The 14,528-nt window shown below is 33.5% G+C and overlaps 1 protein-coding gene across 1 annotated transcript in view; it reads right to left on the bottom strand.

Moving 5' to 3' along the window:
• The window catches only part of LOC140619448 (2'-5'-oligoadenylate synthase-like protein 2), a 106,237-nt gene that overhangs the window by 27,521 nt on the left and 64,188 nt on the right, over positions 1-14,528 (bottom strand). Inside the window, exon 7 of the mRNA XM_072802834.1 lies at positions 9,339-9,388. Within this exon, the coding sequence (XP_072658935.1) occupies positions 9,339-9,388 (50 nt within the window). The remainder of the gene's footprint in view (positions 1-9,338; positions 9,389-14,528) is intronic.

Consider the following 14,528-nt stretch of genomic DNA (forward strand, 5'->3'; position numbering starts at 1 on the left):
GCAGGCGCTAAACCGCTGTGCCACCCAGGGATCCCATGAATAAAATTCTATTTTAGAATAATTTAAGGTAAAGAATCTTACTTTAATGATTCAGTTAATAGATAAATGCATACTTAAATATAATAAAACATGCTGTTATAATTATCAATTTTGAAAATAATCTATGATGTGAAAAAAATCAATATTCACAAGGATAAACATGTTTACTCTGCTATTGGAAAAGACTTACTGTAAAATTATTATGCTGTAGGAAACCCATCTCTATCACAGACTTCTATCTGGGTAGTCATACAGATCCTATGAACACAGGAACCCAATTCTATTAATAAGAGACACACTAGGGGGATCCCTGGGAGGCGCAGCGGTTTAGCGCCTGCCTTTGGCCCAGGGCGCGATCCTGGAGACCCGGATCGGGTCCCACGTCGGGCTCCTGGTGCATGGAGCCTGCTTGTGTCTCTGCCTCTCTCTCTTTCTGTGTGACTATCATAAATAAATAAAAATTTAAAAAAGAGAGACACGTTAGAACCTCTTCAGGTTAGAAACAAACCTCACAAAGATTTTTGTTTGAATTAGATATTAGTTGATTATAAGTATTATCACTTATAATAGAGGAAACTCGACTTCTTGGCTTCAGAGACTTATCAAAATAAAAAGCCCCTCTTAGCTAAAATTTTTCATATAATACTTTCAGGGATAGTCTACCTTAGGTAAATGCACTTTACAGATTTTACAGCAGGGGCAAAAAAGCTCATTTTAAAGATCTACACTCAAAAAAGAAAATTAGCATTACTCCTAAATTATAGATGTTCATAGCTTGTGATTTCTTCATTGATTCAGATATTATGAAATGGCGTTTTCAAGTTGGCAGAAAGGGTAACGGGAAGGTGGATCTCATTTATGCTGCTTCAAAATATTTAGAGCATTCGTAATTTCTCTCCCCCCCCTTTCTCTCTCTCTCACAGACACACACACACACACAATTATCTCCTATAAGTATAAATATCCAGCACAATAGGAGTATCAACAGAATAATAATTACCGTATCTTTTAAAGTTGCTATATATTTTGGAATAATAATAGGTTTTCCTCAGTCTCCTCAGACTTTCACCATCCTCCATCTTATTCCATTCATTTTACAATAGTGCAGATTATTGTCCATTCCAGAGTACTTAGCAAGAATGTAGGAAACCAGAAGAATTTCTAAGTCAAATTCTTAATGATAACATTGTGGTTTCTTTTGACACTTTACTTATGAGCAAAATGCTCGTGATCTTACTCTAAGCACACAATGGAGACTTATTGATTTAACTTAAAAATAGATTGACCTCTTTGAATACAGCAGAAGAAATAAAGCACCTCTTACTCTTAAGTTTATTTTGAGATAACAAGGTATTCATAATGACATTATCTTTCTTTGTAGCGCACCAGATTGGAATAAGATGACGTAGTTGAAATGAATTCATATTCTGGGGTGCATTCTATTAAATATAGTATATTTGAATTTTGTAATAATTATACATTGAAATAAACTCACTAATCAGTGAATGATTATAACAAGTAACAATACATTTCAAATAAGCATGCTTAGCTTATTTATTTGACTCTGAAATCAAAATTTCGAGACAGACTTCCTTGATTTATGATGGGGTTATATCCTGATTAACCTATCATAAATTAAAAATGTCATAAGTTGAAACGCACTTGTACACCTAACCTACTGACCACTATAGCTTAGTTTTAGCCCAACTTAAATGTGCCCAGACCACTTACGTTAGTCTATAGTTGGATAAAATCCTTTAATAATGTTGATTGTCTCATGTAATTTATTGAATACTGTACTGAAAGTGAAATAGATTGGCCATGCGGCTTAAGAATGGTTGTCAGTGTATCAGTTGTTTACTCTTGTGATGGCATTACAGACCAGGAGCTGTGGCTCACTGCTACTCCCTGGCATTAGGGGAGAGGACTGTGCTACATATTATCAGCCTGGGGAAAGATTCAAATTCAAAATTTGAAGTATGGTTTTTATTCAATGTGTATAGCGTTCACACGATTGCGCGTAGGGTATCATATGCATATAATGAATTCTGAGATAATTAGGGTTTTAATATTACCATATTCTTCTGTTGCAGACACAAATTATGGTTATTATGGGTAAAAAAAAAAGGAGATCTTTGAATGAGAAGCCATTTGATTAAATTCCAAGTTTTTCTGTATTTATTAATCATGGCTAATCTCATATGCTGTTCTCAAGATTATAATTAGGGATATGCTGGACAAAAATGGAGTGGGATGGTCTGAAGTAAATGCAAACAATTCTTATGGGCAAAATTTCAGATAGAATGTGTGAGAATACACGTCAGTTTATGATAGTGCAGATAGATATAAATTATGATATAATTATGCTATTAAATAAATGAAATGAGGCATCAGGGACGACATGCTACAAACACAACTGCAAGGCAATCAGCTGTCCCACCTTCACAAACAGATTTGAGGAATGACAGGAAATTTTTGATTGCCGATGTTTTCAACCTTGCCAAAAAAGGAAGATACAAATGTATAGAAACTTCCTTGCAAGTTAATGAGGAAAAATGGTCCATTTTCATTTCTCTTCTATCAGATTCTCTCGTTTTGAGATGTGGTTTTCTAGAGACGATGATGGTAATGACAGAAGTTTATAGAACTCTTTCAATTTTCACTTATTCTAGTAAATTCCTCCTTCTATATTGTTCTTACTTGTGCTTATGTTCAACTGTGAAAGGTCATGTGAAGGTTAGAAATTATTTGCTCAATAAAATAAACTTTTCCTATTTTTCCCCAATTGTTTCTTTAAGAATACCAGCCATTGCTACTCCTTTCCATTTGTCACTGCCCTGATCACACTGTAGACTCATTTTATAATCCCAAATACTGTTGAAGTCTGTTGTATTAAAAATAGATTTAATCTCAACCCGTAGAATGCAGAGGTCTCAATGGTTACCATATGTCTTTGCAGTGTCAATTCATACATGTATTTACACATATCAACCTAGAACAATTAGCTACAATTGGGTTGTTAGATCATTGGCTTGAATGAATCCCTGGAATGTCTAGTATTTAATCTTTCTTCCCCACTTCTAATTTGGTTTTTATCTAAAGTAATAACTCCAAATTCATACCCTGAGTAGAAGAAAGTAAAACAATACATTCTCAATCCCAAATGCAGTTATTGATTCTTTTTTAAAAAATATTTTATTTAGGGGATCCCTGGGTGGATCAGCGGTTTGGTGCCTGCCTTTGGCCCAGGGCATGATCCTGGAGTCCCAGGATCGAGTCCCGCGTTGGGTGCCAGCCATGGAGCCTGCTTCTCCCTCTGCCTGTGTCTCTGCCTCTCTCTCTCTGTCTCTCATGAATGAATGAATGAATGAATGAATAAATAAATAAATAAATCTTTTTTTTTAATAAATAAATCTTTAAAAAACATTTTATTTATTTATTCATGAGAGAGAGAGAGAGAGAGAGAGAGGCAGAGACACAGAGGGAGAAGCAGGTTTCATGCAGGAAGCCTGATGTGGGACTCGATCCCAGAGTCCTGGGATAATGCCTTGAGCCAAAGGCAGACGCTCAACCACTGAGCCACCCAAGCGTCCCGAGTTATTGATTCTTTTACTAGCGCCTGTCTCCCAGTTTCATCTTGACCAACTCAGTTGTGAATGTTTTTGCTATATAATCAATTGCTCTAATCTAGGACTCATGCTTGTTGTCTCTTTTTCTCTCACCCTCTACATTCAATCAATTATTAAGTCCTTTTGATTCTGCCTCCAATAGATTGCAAATCCACGTCAGTGGTCCCATCCTGGTCTAGGACATCATATCTTTCTCTCTTGGAAATCTTCAAGTGTCTCCTCCTAAATGCTCTTTCCACTTCTAGTCTTACTTCCCACTAATTCATTCTCCATAAAGCACTTATCTTAAAACATAAATGCAATTACCATACACTTTTGCTTAAAAGCATCCAGTGGCTTCCAATGGCATTTACAATGAAATCCAATACACTTGTTATGGACTACAAAGCTTACTTCATTTCAAGCCCCTCTCCTTTTTACGTACTATGCCCCTGCTACACTAACATTCTTTTATTTCTTTGGACATTCCAAGCTCCTCCTTAATTCAGAATCTAGAAGTCCCATTATACTGTCTTTCTATCTCCATTTCTTCATGTAGTGAACTCATCTTTCATGTAAAGTTATTAGATTAATTATCAATTTCTGTATTCATTATTCTACATTTGAGAATATTTTCCTTCATGACATTTTTCAAAGGTGAGATTTATTTTGCACGTTTAATTCTTTTTTCCCCATTAAACTGTGAAATAAGTAAGATAAAAACTTTGTCAGCTCTGCCATTGTGAGATAAGTTAGACATTTTCTTAGCACAGAGTGAATTCTTCCTAAATTTTTTAATGGAAAGAAGGAAAGAGAGAGAAAAGAAAGGATGGAGAGAGAGATGGTTGGAAAAGGAATGTGTTTGATAAACAAATGTTTGATTTAGCAAAAGAAACCCAGTAATCTGTCTAGCTCATATACAATTGTTTTTCTAGATAGCAAAAATTTACAGGTATCTGCTACTGCCAGATGTTGTGCCAGGAACTAGAAAATATTTCTGTTTTTCATAGGGGAACTCTAACGTTACTTTAAGAGTTCAGTGAAGTAAATATACCACTGAATAGGTCAACAGAAATAAAAGAAAAAATAGACTATTTCGTGTGTCCAATCATTTTATCCTGAAGTCCATTCTTCATCTATGTACCAAAGCTTTTTTGTTATATATTTTTTTCAGACTTTATCTCTTTTTGGTCTTTTTAAAGGGTGTTCGTGCTCTCAGATTATAATTTTATTGTATTATTCAATCTTTTAATTTTGAGTTCAGACTATGCATAATAAAACAATGTACATGTGTATAATTCTTTAGTTTATACCACTTTCCTTCATGTAGCATGTTAATTACACATCTTTGAACTCTTTTGCCCCCAAGCGCTGAAATCTCTGTGAAAAACAAGTCAAGTGCCAGTATTTAACTGGCATCAATTACTTGTGTCTGTGATATGTCTCAACCGCATTGTTCCCTTTAACTATCATTTACCTTCAGGGATACCTTCATAAATCAAATCCTGAAGTATTTGTGTAAATCATGCTGTATTTCACAGGTAAACATTAATAAACTTGTTATTTAACTATTTGAAATGGCTAGTGGAGGATCAAACCTATCAATGCTACATACAGTCTTTGTACCAATCATCAAGATACCTTTCTGGTTTCACCACTGCTCCCCCTGCTCTAATTACCCGACATAGATCAGTAACTTAGTAAAAGTGAAAATCACCTAATTAGCTTTTAATTAGCACACACTCCATATTTCATCATCTTTGGCTATCTAAAATAGACAAGCAGATCTAAAAGAAGAAAAAAAAAAAGCTCTTTCTTAAAAAAAACAGATACAAACACCACACTCTCCAAATATATGAAAGTAAATAAAATACCATTTTTAGCCTTAAGGATTTTAACCAATAAGCCCTATATTTTTCTCATCAGATTTTTCACTATTATAAAGATTTTTAAATGATTGCTAATTATTAAAAACAACCTATTATATATATGGTTTCTTTCATACTTCCATTGCTTAGGAGTTACTCCGAAGTTAATGATGGCTTGTATTATGGACCTAGAGATTTTTTTTTTAAATGGTCAAAATTGGGTACGTGAATATGAAATTATCGAACTTTCCATTTTAAGTGATTATCCAATTATGTTTCATTACGTTTCTTAAGTATTTCAACTATTCTGGAGACAGTTGAAGGTATTTAAATCAAGATGAATACTTCTTCACATGCAATTCAAACCATGCATAATAGAAAACATGCAATTCAAACCATGCACAATAGAACAAAACAGTCTGTGGCAAGCATATACACATTTGCATAATTGACTCCGAATCTTAAGGAAGACTTAATACTGATTTTTACACTATTATTCCTATCAAGCACAAAACAGGTATGCGATGAACTTCTGTGTCATGGAAAACTTTATACATATACATGTCTATACATAAATCTCAAGGCAAATAAAATCTCAATGTAGTACATAATATTCTGTAGTTAATCCTTTAGACTATATTTTATCATGGCTGTTATGTGTTTATGCAATTTATTAAACATGACATTTTGGAGACAACTAAGTACATTTTATTAATTTTATTTGAATGCTAAGACTAAATTCTGAGTTTTTTTTAATGATTCTGTAGATTATTTATTTTGCAGGCTTCACTTAATATATGCTGGAAATAAATTATCAGAATACATTAAGAGTTAAAGTCAAATTTTGATCTTGTTATGCTGCTGAATGTTCATTTCAAAATTGTAACTGATGGCCACATAACTGATGGTGGTGTGTGACACAGAGTAGACAATACATAAATACGTATCTAAATTTTATAAAATCCTACAAATTGCTTATAAGTAGCCACATTAAACTATTAAACAAACATCAGTCTTTTCATATTTATTTATGAATTTTATGATACAGTTAAAACATACACAGAGTAATTAAATTACTATTCTAATGAAAAGCTATCCAGCAAACTCTCTTAAATACAAGGTAATAACAATATCCTTACAATTTAACAATAGAATGATATCCTTAAAACCTGAAGAAGAATAAGTATAAAAGGTTAAGCAACAAAGCTTTTAGAGAAACCATAGGAAAATATCTTAGCAACCATGGCAAAGGCAAAGATTTCTCTCTTTTTTAAATATTTCTTAAATAGGAATAGGACACAAGAAGCCCTAATCAGACAAGAAATAAACCTAATTGAGAATTTGAATATCTATCCAAAGACACCTCTAGGAGAGTACTAAAGAAAAATCCAACAAATGTTTTAATATATAGCAGAAATATCCAGTGGTGTGCCAGAAAATGTTTAGCAACTAACTTTCCTGTTTTTTTTTTTTTGTCTCTTTGTTTGTTTTAGTGTTTCCCAGTGTGTATGTGGTGTAAAACCTTCTACCAAGACATATTTTCAAACTACCAAGCAGCTCTCAAAATTCCTGACACTTTAACAGTTGGCTCTTGTGAATCAGCCAGCTCCATCACAGAGGATTTGATACTCATTGTATATATAAAATGAAAAAGGACAGGGATCCCTGGGTGGCGCAGCGGTTTGGCACCTGCCTTTGGCCCAGGGCGCGATCCTGGAGACCCGGGATCGAATCCCACATCGGGCTCCCTGCATGGAGCCTGCTTCTCCCTCTGCCTATGTCTCTGCCTCTCTCTCTGTGTGACTATCATAAATTAATAAAATCTTAAAAAAAAATAAAATAAATAAAAAAAAGAAAAAGGACACGTAGTACAGTAGAAAAAGGGCAAGTCTTAACACTTCAAAAAGGAGAATATTCATATGACAAATAATCATCACAAATATGACAAATAATCATCAAAAAGTGTTTAATGCCATCAAACTTCAAGATATTCAAATTAAAATATTTCTATAAACACACCAGAATGGCTAAAATAGAAGGATAAAAAAATTTAAATGTTAGTGAGAATATGGACCAACTGAACTCTCACATCCTGCTTTCAAAAATCGATAGAACCACTTTGGCAAACTATCAGTATCTACTAAAGCAGAACATACGCATAGCCCAAATATCTAACAGAATACATGCATGGGTTTCCTAAAAGACATGTTCCAGATGTCCATATAACTACCATTCATACAAATCAAAGTCTAGAACTATTTAAATGCATATAAATGGGATAAAGGATCATAATTTGGTACATCCACACAGTTAAATACTACACAACAATGAAAATGAGTGATTTTTCATTGCATATAATCTTACAAATGTAATGCTAAGCAAAAGAGGCAAAGTAGTAATTCTATATAATTTCATTTATAGAATGTAAAACGGAAAGTAATTTATCCTTCTGGAAGTCAATATAGTGCTTATGTTCCATGGATATATTACCAGAAGAGCACTATGCAATGGGTTATTGGTAGTGTAATGTCATATATATATATATATTTTAGTGTAAGAGCTGGTTATATGGGTGTGTTCATTTTGTTACAAATCACTGAGCTTATATACCTAAAAGGTATGGCAGGATATGAGTTGATAAATAATGATAAATGTAATTAAAAAATATTTTGGCATACTTTAGAAGTTGAATCAACTTGTGAGAAAACTTCATTTACATATATTTGTAAAATATAAGTTACAACTTAACAATGCTTATTGGGAATAAAATTGTTGCTCTATGCATATTCAAATAATGTGTTTCATAAAAAATTTCTTCCATTATCAAGAGTCTGGTTGGAATTTCCCCTTGTTTCTATGTGACACTTGTCTTTAACGACCATATATTGAGCATCTCAAAAAATGTAATCAAGGCATACATCTTATAATGCCCAGAGGTGGTTCCTTCCTATAGTCCTTAAAATTTTTTTTTCAAGATACCTTTCAATAATGCTACATCACCAAACTAACAAGTTTACTTGATCATCTTTGTGTTTCTTAAGATATCATTTACCCAAAAATAGAAATTATATAACACAAATATCCATGTTATCTGCATTTTATATACCAGTTACAAGCTAAATCTTTATTATGCCTACTATTAAAGAAGAGATAAACTAAAAATTATCTTACTAAAATAACACAAATGAAATTGTTTATTTACATTCTGTACTAATCAATTATAAGTGGAACCCAGATTCACATTTTTAACAAATGTTATTGCATACATGAACCAAGGAAATTGACAAATTAATAGGGCCCATAAGATCACCTTAGAAGTCACTGATTACTTCTTATCATTTCTATTTCCATAGTTACATATTTTACCTTCACCTTTCTAAAAGCTCCAATATCGAGCTTTCATAGAGGAATCCAATTTTGATAAATCTTGACAGGTGATAAAGTAAGTTTTCCTTTCAATAACTCATCGGCTCTATTCATTGCCATCAAATGGACCTCACTACAAAAATTTTTAATATATAAAATTGTCATTCATGTCCAAAGAACTTTTTTTCAGTGGTATAAATCTTACCATTCTGAACAACACCTCCAAATTCACTTAGAAACTATCAAAGACTGTTTCAAATAACTCTATTATTATAATCCACCCAAGAACATGAACATTTGATAGAAAACATCACACAGTTTCTTCAACATTTATGTAAAAGTATGGTAAAGTATCAAGGGAACTGTGCAAATTACCTTTATATTTATTGGATATAATCAAGCAAGGATAGTAAAGGGGAAAAAACTCTAAAATTGACCGTATTAATTATAATCTTACCATAAGCTCACAGGTTAGGAATTCAGAGAAAAAGTTCACCACGCTGAGACCTAGAAAAGCATAAACAAAAATATTTTCTGTCACTACTGGCATCGCATTTTAATTCAAGAATCACAAAATGTCAAATAGTGATTCAATATTATAGAAAAATCTTCATTGTACGAGTAATTATCATACACATAATTTGACAATTTTGACTACAACATTCCTCTGAAATAACGTTATCATTACTCAGCTCACATCAAACTATTGTGATTTAAGATTAATTACTCCAAGTTGAACTCTTTAAAGCAGCGATGACAAACAAGTAGAGAATTTTTATTGTCTCCTTTGTTTCTTGTGGAGAAACATTTAACAGTTTCAAATATATGCACACCCATATGCACACGCACATGCTACAAGTGGGTGTGCACGCACGCATATGCAAACGTGGTTATCATACTACAATCTTATATTTATCTTTGTCTTATCTGTTTAAATCAATGGAGCATATATAACTTTCCATCGATATAAATATTATCTATCATGATTTTAAAGGCTGTATAATACTCCATAGTTTGTTATACACCTTAAATTAAGATATTTGATCTAATAATAATACTATATGATATTGGTTAATATTACCATCTTTAAATTGTGCCATTTAGTTAGCATCATATGTGATCATATTTAATAGCTTTGCAAGTTTTAATATTTTGATGCAGTGGTAACTAATTAACACATATTTATTAAGCCCTTGAATTTGTTTACTTTTAGGTAGATTCTTCTCTATATGAACAAAAGAATAAACTGAAGATTTAATCTTTCACATCAGTGAAGACATTAGTAACCTTTGTAAACCCTTTTGAAAACTATGAATCACTGGTATATAGGCAGGTGCTCCACTGTGTAATGTATTACAATTTAAATTAATAGAAAAGACAAACCATAATAGATTGAAACTATTATGTCAATGCCTTAATGAGTGGTGCTGTTTTTAAGGATATGTTTTTCTCAAAGGTCTATGTATCAAATTATTCTGTTTTCTAATATAATTGAAAGAAACGTTATGTTAACGTAGCTTATCTGCCAAAGAAATGATATTTAACTCTTAGGAGGAATTATCACATGTAAAAGTGATTCTGGTACTAAAAGAACCACTTGAGGAGTGAAATAAAATGTTTCTAATATCCTTCTGGTGAAATGTTAGTGGAGGGCAAAATATCACGATCTCTGAGAGCTGAATGTTCACATTAAAATTTATTATTCTTGGGATCCCTGGGTGGCGCAGCGGTTTGGCGCCTGCCTTTGGCCCAGGGCGCGATGCTGGAGACCCGGATCGAATCCCACGTCGGGCTCCCGGTGCATGAAGCCTGCTTCTCCCTCTGCCTGTGTCTCTGCCTCTCTCTCTGTGTGTGACTATCATAAATAAATAAAAAAATTAAACAAAAATTTTTAAATTTATTATTCTTATTCTGCCCATTGAAATCCGTGTGTGGAGTAAAATCTTCAACAATTAATGCTCAGATCTTCTTGGTCAAAGTCCCTGAGCTAACTTCACTGCTTTCTGAGTCTTTGATTCTCAATCCATTGTATTTCACTCCAGTTATTGGTCACTAGTCCAGGTCTCCTTGTTCCTGAGTTGGTAGATACTGTTCCTTAGACTTTCACAGATTTCTCTCCTGTGCATTGTTTTTACAAATTCCAGTGCACATGGATTAACCTTGTGGACCTGCTATTTATTCTCTATTGTGTTCTGCTTTTATTTTCCCTGCAGGAACCAGGATTGAGAAATTGACTTCAAAAGATCTACTTCATGCTAATGCTCGCTAAAGAAGAAGCCCTCCTCAAGAATCTACTGTGATCTAAATACTTCTACTTTAACAAGTCAATCAAGAAATTATATATGATCTGGTCCCTCCTTTCTTATCAAGAGATGCATCAAAATAAATTTGGGGTAGATGTTAAAGGGTTAAGTGTTAGAATCTACATTTGGCTGAAGCAAAGTATCATCATTGTAGAATGAACTCCTTAGATACATATTTAAAATTTTTTCATTGTTATTATCTTATTATTAAAGATTTAAAGTCAAGATTTAAGGTTTGACATTATAAAGCAGGAACAATAATTTCTTGTGGCACTATCAGATGCTAGATTGCTCCAACAGACACTATGTTGCATATTTGCAATATTAAATTAAATATTGACAATTTTACCTAAATAACAGAATTTTAACATAAAAAGTGCACAAAGAAATTTCTAGTTATATCTAAAATGCTTATCTATATCTGAATGTGAATATTTAAATAATAACAGTAAATCCAAAGAACATTCTTGTTTGTATTTTGGGCATTGTTATAGGAGTAGATAAGTTAGACCCTCAGACAGTAAGTCATGACCTGTGAATAAATTCAGGAATTCCAGAAGTGATATTCGACACACTTGGCTAGTTGGTCTTCAAAGGGAAAGCCAAACCAGAGAGGGGATTGTAGGCCTATTAGAAAGCCAAAGCAGAAAAATGGCTTCCCCTAACTTTAACCTACTTTAAAAAAATCATTTACATGACCTGACTCAGGCAAGAATACTGAGTATTGGGACACAATTAAAGGAGAGAAAATAAATTTTAACATGATGTAGATAAGATAACTATTTTTAGGGAAGAGATTTGTAGTGAAGCACCAGTCATTAAACTGTCCTTGACACTGGTACTATGTTCGAATTTTTTCATTGATGCATTTCAAGAAATTTTATTTCGTAGATAAGATTCTAGTAAATAGATTTGATCAGATATACTCCTTTCATTTGTACTACTTGTCTATGCGGGGATAGCAATTCAGAAAGAATTTATGCTGAGCAAAGTAAGCATACCTCAGCAAAATTGCAATTTTGGTAATTCTGAAATTCTAATATCCTATACCTTTTATAAGTCTACAAGGCTGCCAAAGTACTGCAGAAGACTTGAGAAGTTGTACTTGAATTAGTATTTCTATAAATTAACTAATGCTATTAATGAATGCATTTATCAGATATGTGACTCGGCATTTGGAGAAATTCATGGAATCAGCATTTCAGATGTTGATTTTTTCTGTGATGCTATTTTTTTATTTTTTTAAATTTTTATTTATTTATGATAGGCACACAGTGAGAGAGAGAGGCAGAGACACAGGCAGAGGGAGAAGCAGGCTCCATGCACCGGGAGCCCGATGTGGGATTCAATCCCGGGTCTCCAGGATCGTGCCCTGGGCCAAAGGCAGGCGCCAAACCGCTGCGCCACCCAGGGATCCCTTATTTCTGTGATGCTAAAAGGAATTTGACTGTGTTATCTCCTCGTGGCTCACTTTTGCAAGGGAGTTCAATATTTTGGAGGAAGTGGAAGGAATCAGAATTTTGAAATGATTTGGTAACCTAAAGGTTGTGAAATCATTTTAAATAATTATAGAAAATGTTAAATAATAATAGATAAATTTAAACATAGTTTGGTGGCTTTAGGAAAATCATAGTTAATCAGCAATGGATAATAAATAGCACAGTGCTAAGATTTCTAAACTCTACATTGTGTGTTCTACATTGATACTCACAAAAGTTCGTGATTAGTGATTATTTTCCACATTTTCAGAAAAGACATTGGAAGCTAACAGTTGATTGAATAAACCCCAAAATGTCTTACTGCTAGTGACTTGTAGAGTCAAAATTCAACCCAAGCTTAATTACATTCAGAATCCAATTAATTTATATACCAGGGTAGGATAATATTAAGAGATAACATTTATTGAATACATACCATATGTCAGGTACTGGGCCAGGTATTTTTGTATTATTAACTCATTTGGTTCTTACAACTGTATCTTTAGAGATGAACTGAGCTGTTCTTTACAATACTTTCTTTTATTTATTTTTTAAACACAGATCCTAGCTTCAGAGGCTGTGCCATGTATGAAACATTACATTACAGTCTCTACATGATATTTAATCATTATGAGTATTCTTGCAATTGGCATTACAATGCACATATTTACATTTTGGGGGGCATCATGTACATGTAATTACACATTCATTATATGTCTACTATCATCTTGGTTGGTTGGTCCTAGGTAAAAATAATGATAGAATTTATTGAATATATACTGTGTCAGGAAGTCTGTTTTTTTTTTTTTAAGATTTTATTTATTTATTCATGAGGGAGAGAGGCAGAGACATAGGCAGAGTGAAAAACAGGCTCCTCTGGGGGATCCTGATGTGGGACTGGATCCCAGGACCCCAGGATCACTCCCAGAGCCCAAGGCAGACGCTCAACAGCTGAGCTATCCAGGCATCGCAGGAAGTTTGCTAATGCTGTAAATTCATCTCATTTAATCCCTAGAGCAGTCCTAACAGGTATTCTGGTCACCCTTATCGCGTAGATAAGAAAACTAACTAGAAAGGTAATAAATGTGCCCAAGATAACAAAGTAAAAGGCACAGCTGAGTTTCAAACACAAACTCTCTCACCCTATTAGTTTGATGCAGCATGAACCCTAGGAAAGTTGGAGTGACCCGTAGCGATGGATTTTAGGACTATCAACACATCTCATGGTTACGATCTATGTAAATCTGTTGTGTAACTATAACTATGTATAACATATATAACTTCAATATTAGCTTAGCAATTCATGCGTTTTCCAACAGATATTTACAAGATATTTACAGATATTTACAAGGCTTAACTGATAAAATGTATGCAAAGTGTGCAGAAAAGTTCTGGCTCATAGTAAGTACTCACCAAATATCAGCTGTGACAATGATGTTGATATAACTACAGAGAAATATTAGCTTCCTTTTTCTCCATTGCAAAAGGGGCAAGGAATACAAATATGTATATTTACACATGCATGTGTATCTAGTGTTATATCTGTATTCACTTCTGCAAAGGTTTGAATATTGAACAATCTTTCTCCACAAGGAAAGAGAAACATATTTTGTTGTTCTTGCTTGGATTTTAATAGTCCATTAAAGACTCCTGTGAGACAACATGATGAGTGGGTTTTGAGGCAAGAGGGAGTACCTCTGAGGGAAATGTTGAGAACGTGGGAGGGAGTCATTCCAGATTATAAGAAAGTAGACGACAAATACCAAGAGATTGAGCATAGGACATTCCCAGGGAGCATTCCCAAAAGCTGAGATAATTGTCCTAAGAAGTTAGAGGACCCTCTGTCCTGAAACTAAAACTAGGGGA

This window comes from Canis lupus, chromosome 27 (assembly GCF_048164855.1).
Source record: "Canis lupus baileyi chromosome 27, mCanLup2.hap1, whole genome shotgun sequence".
Lineage (NCBI taxonomy): Eukaryota > Metazoa > Chordata > Mammalia > Carnivora > Canidae > Canis > Canis lupus.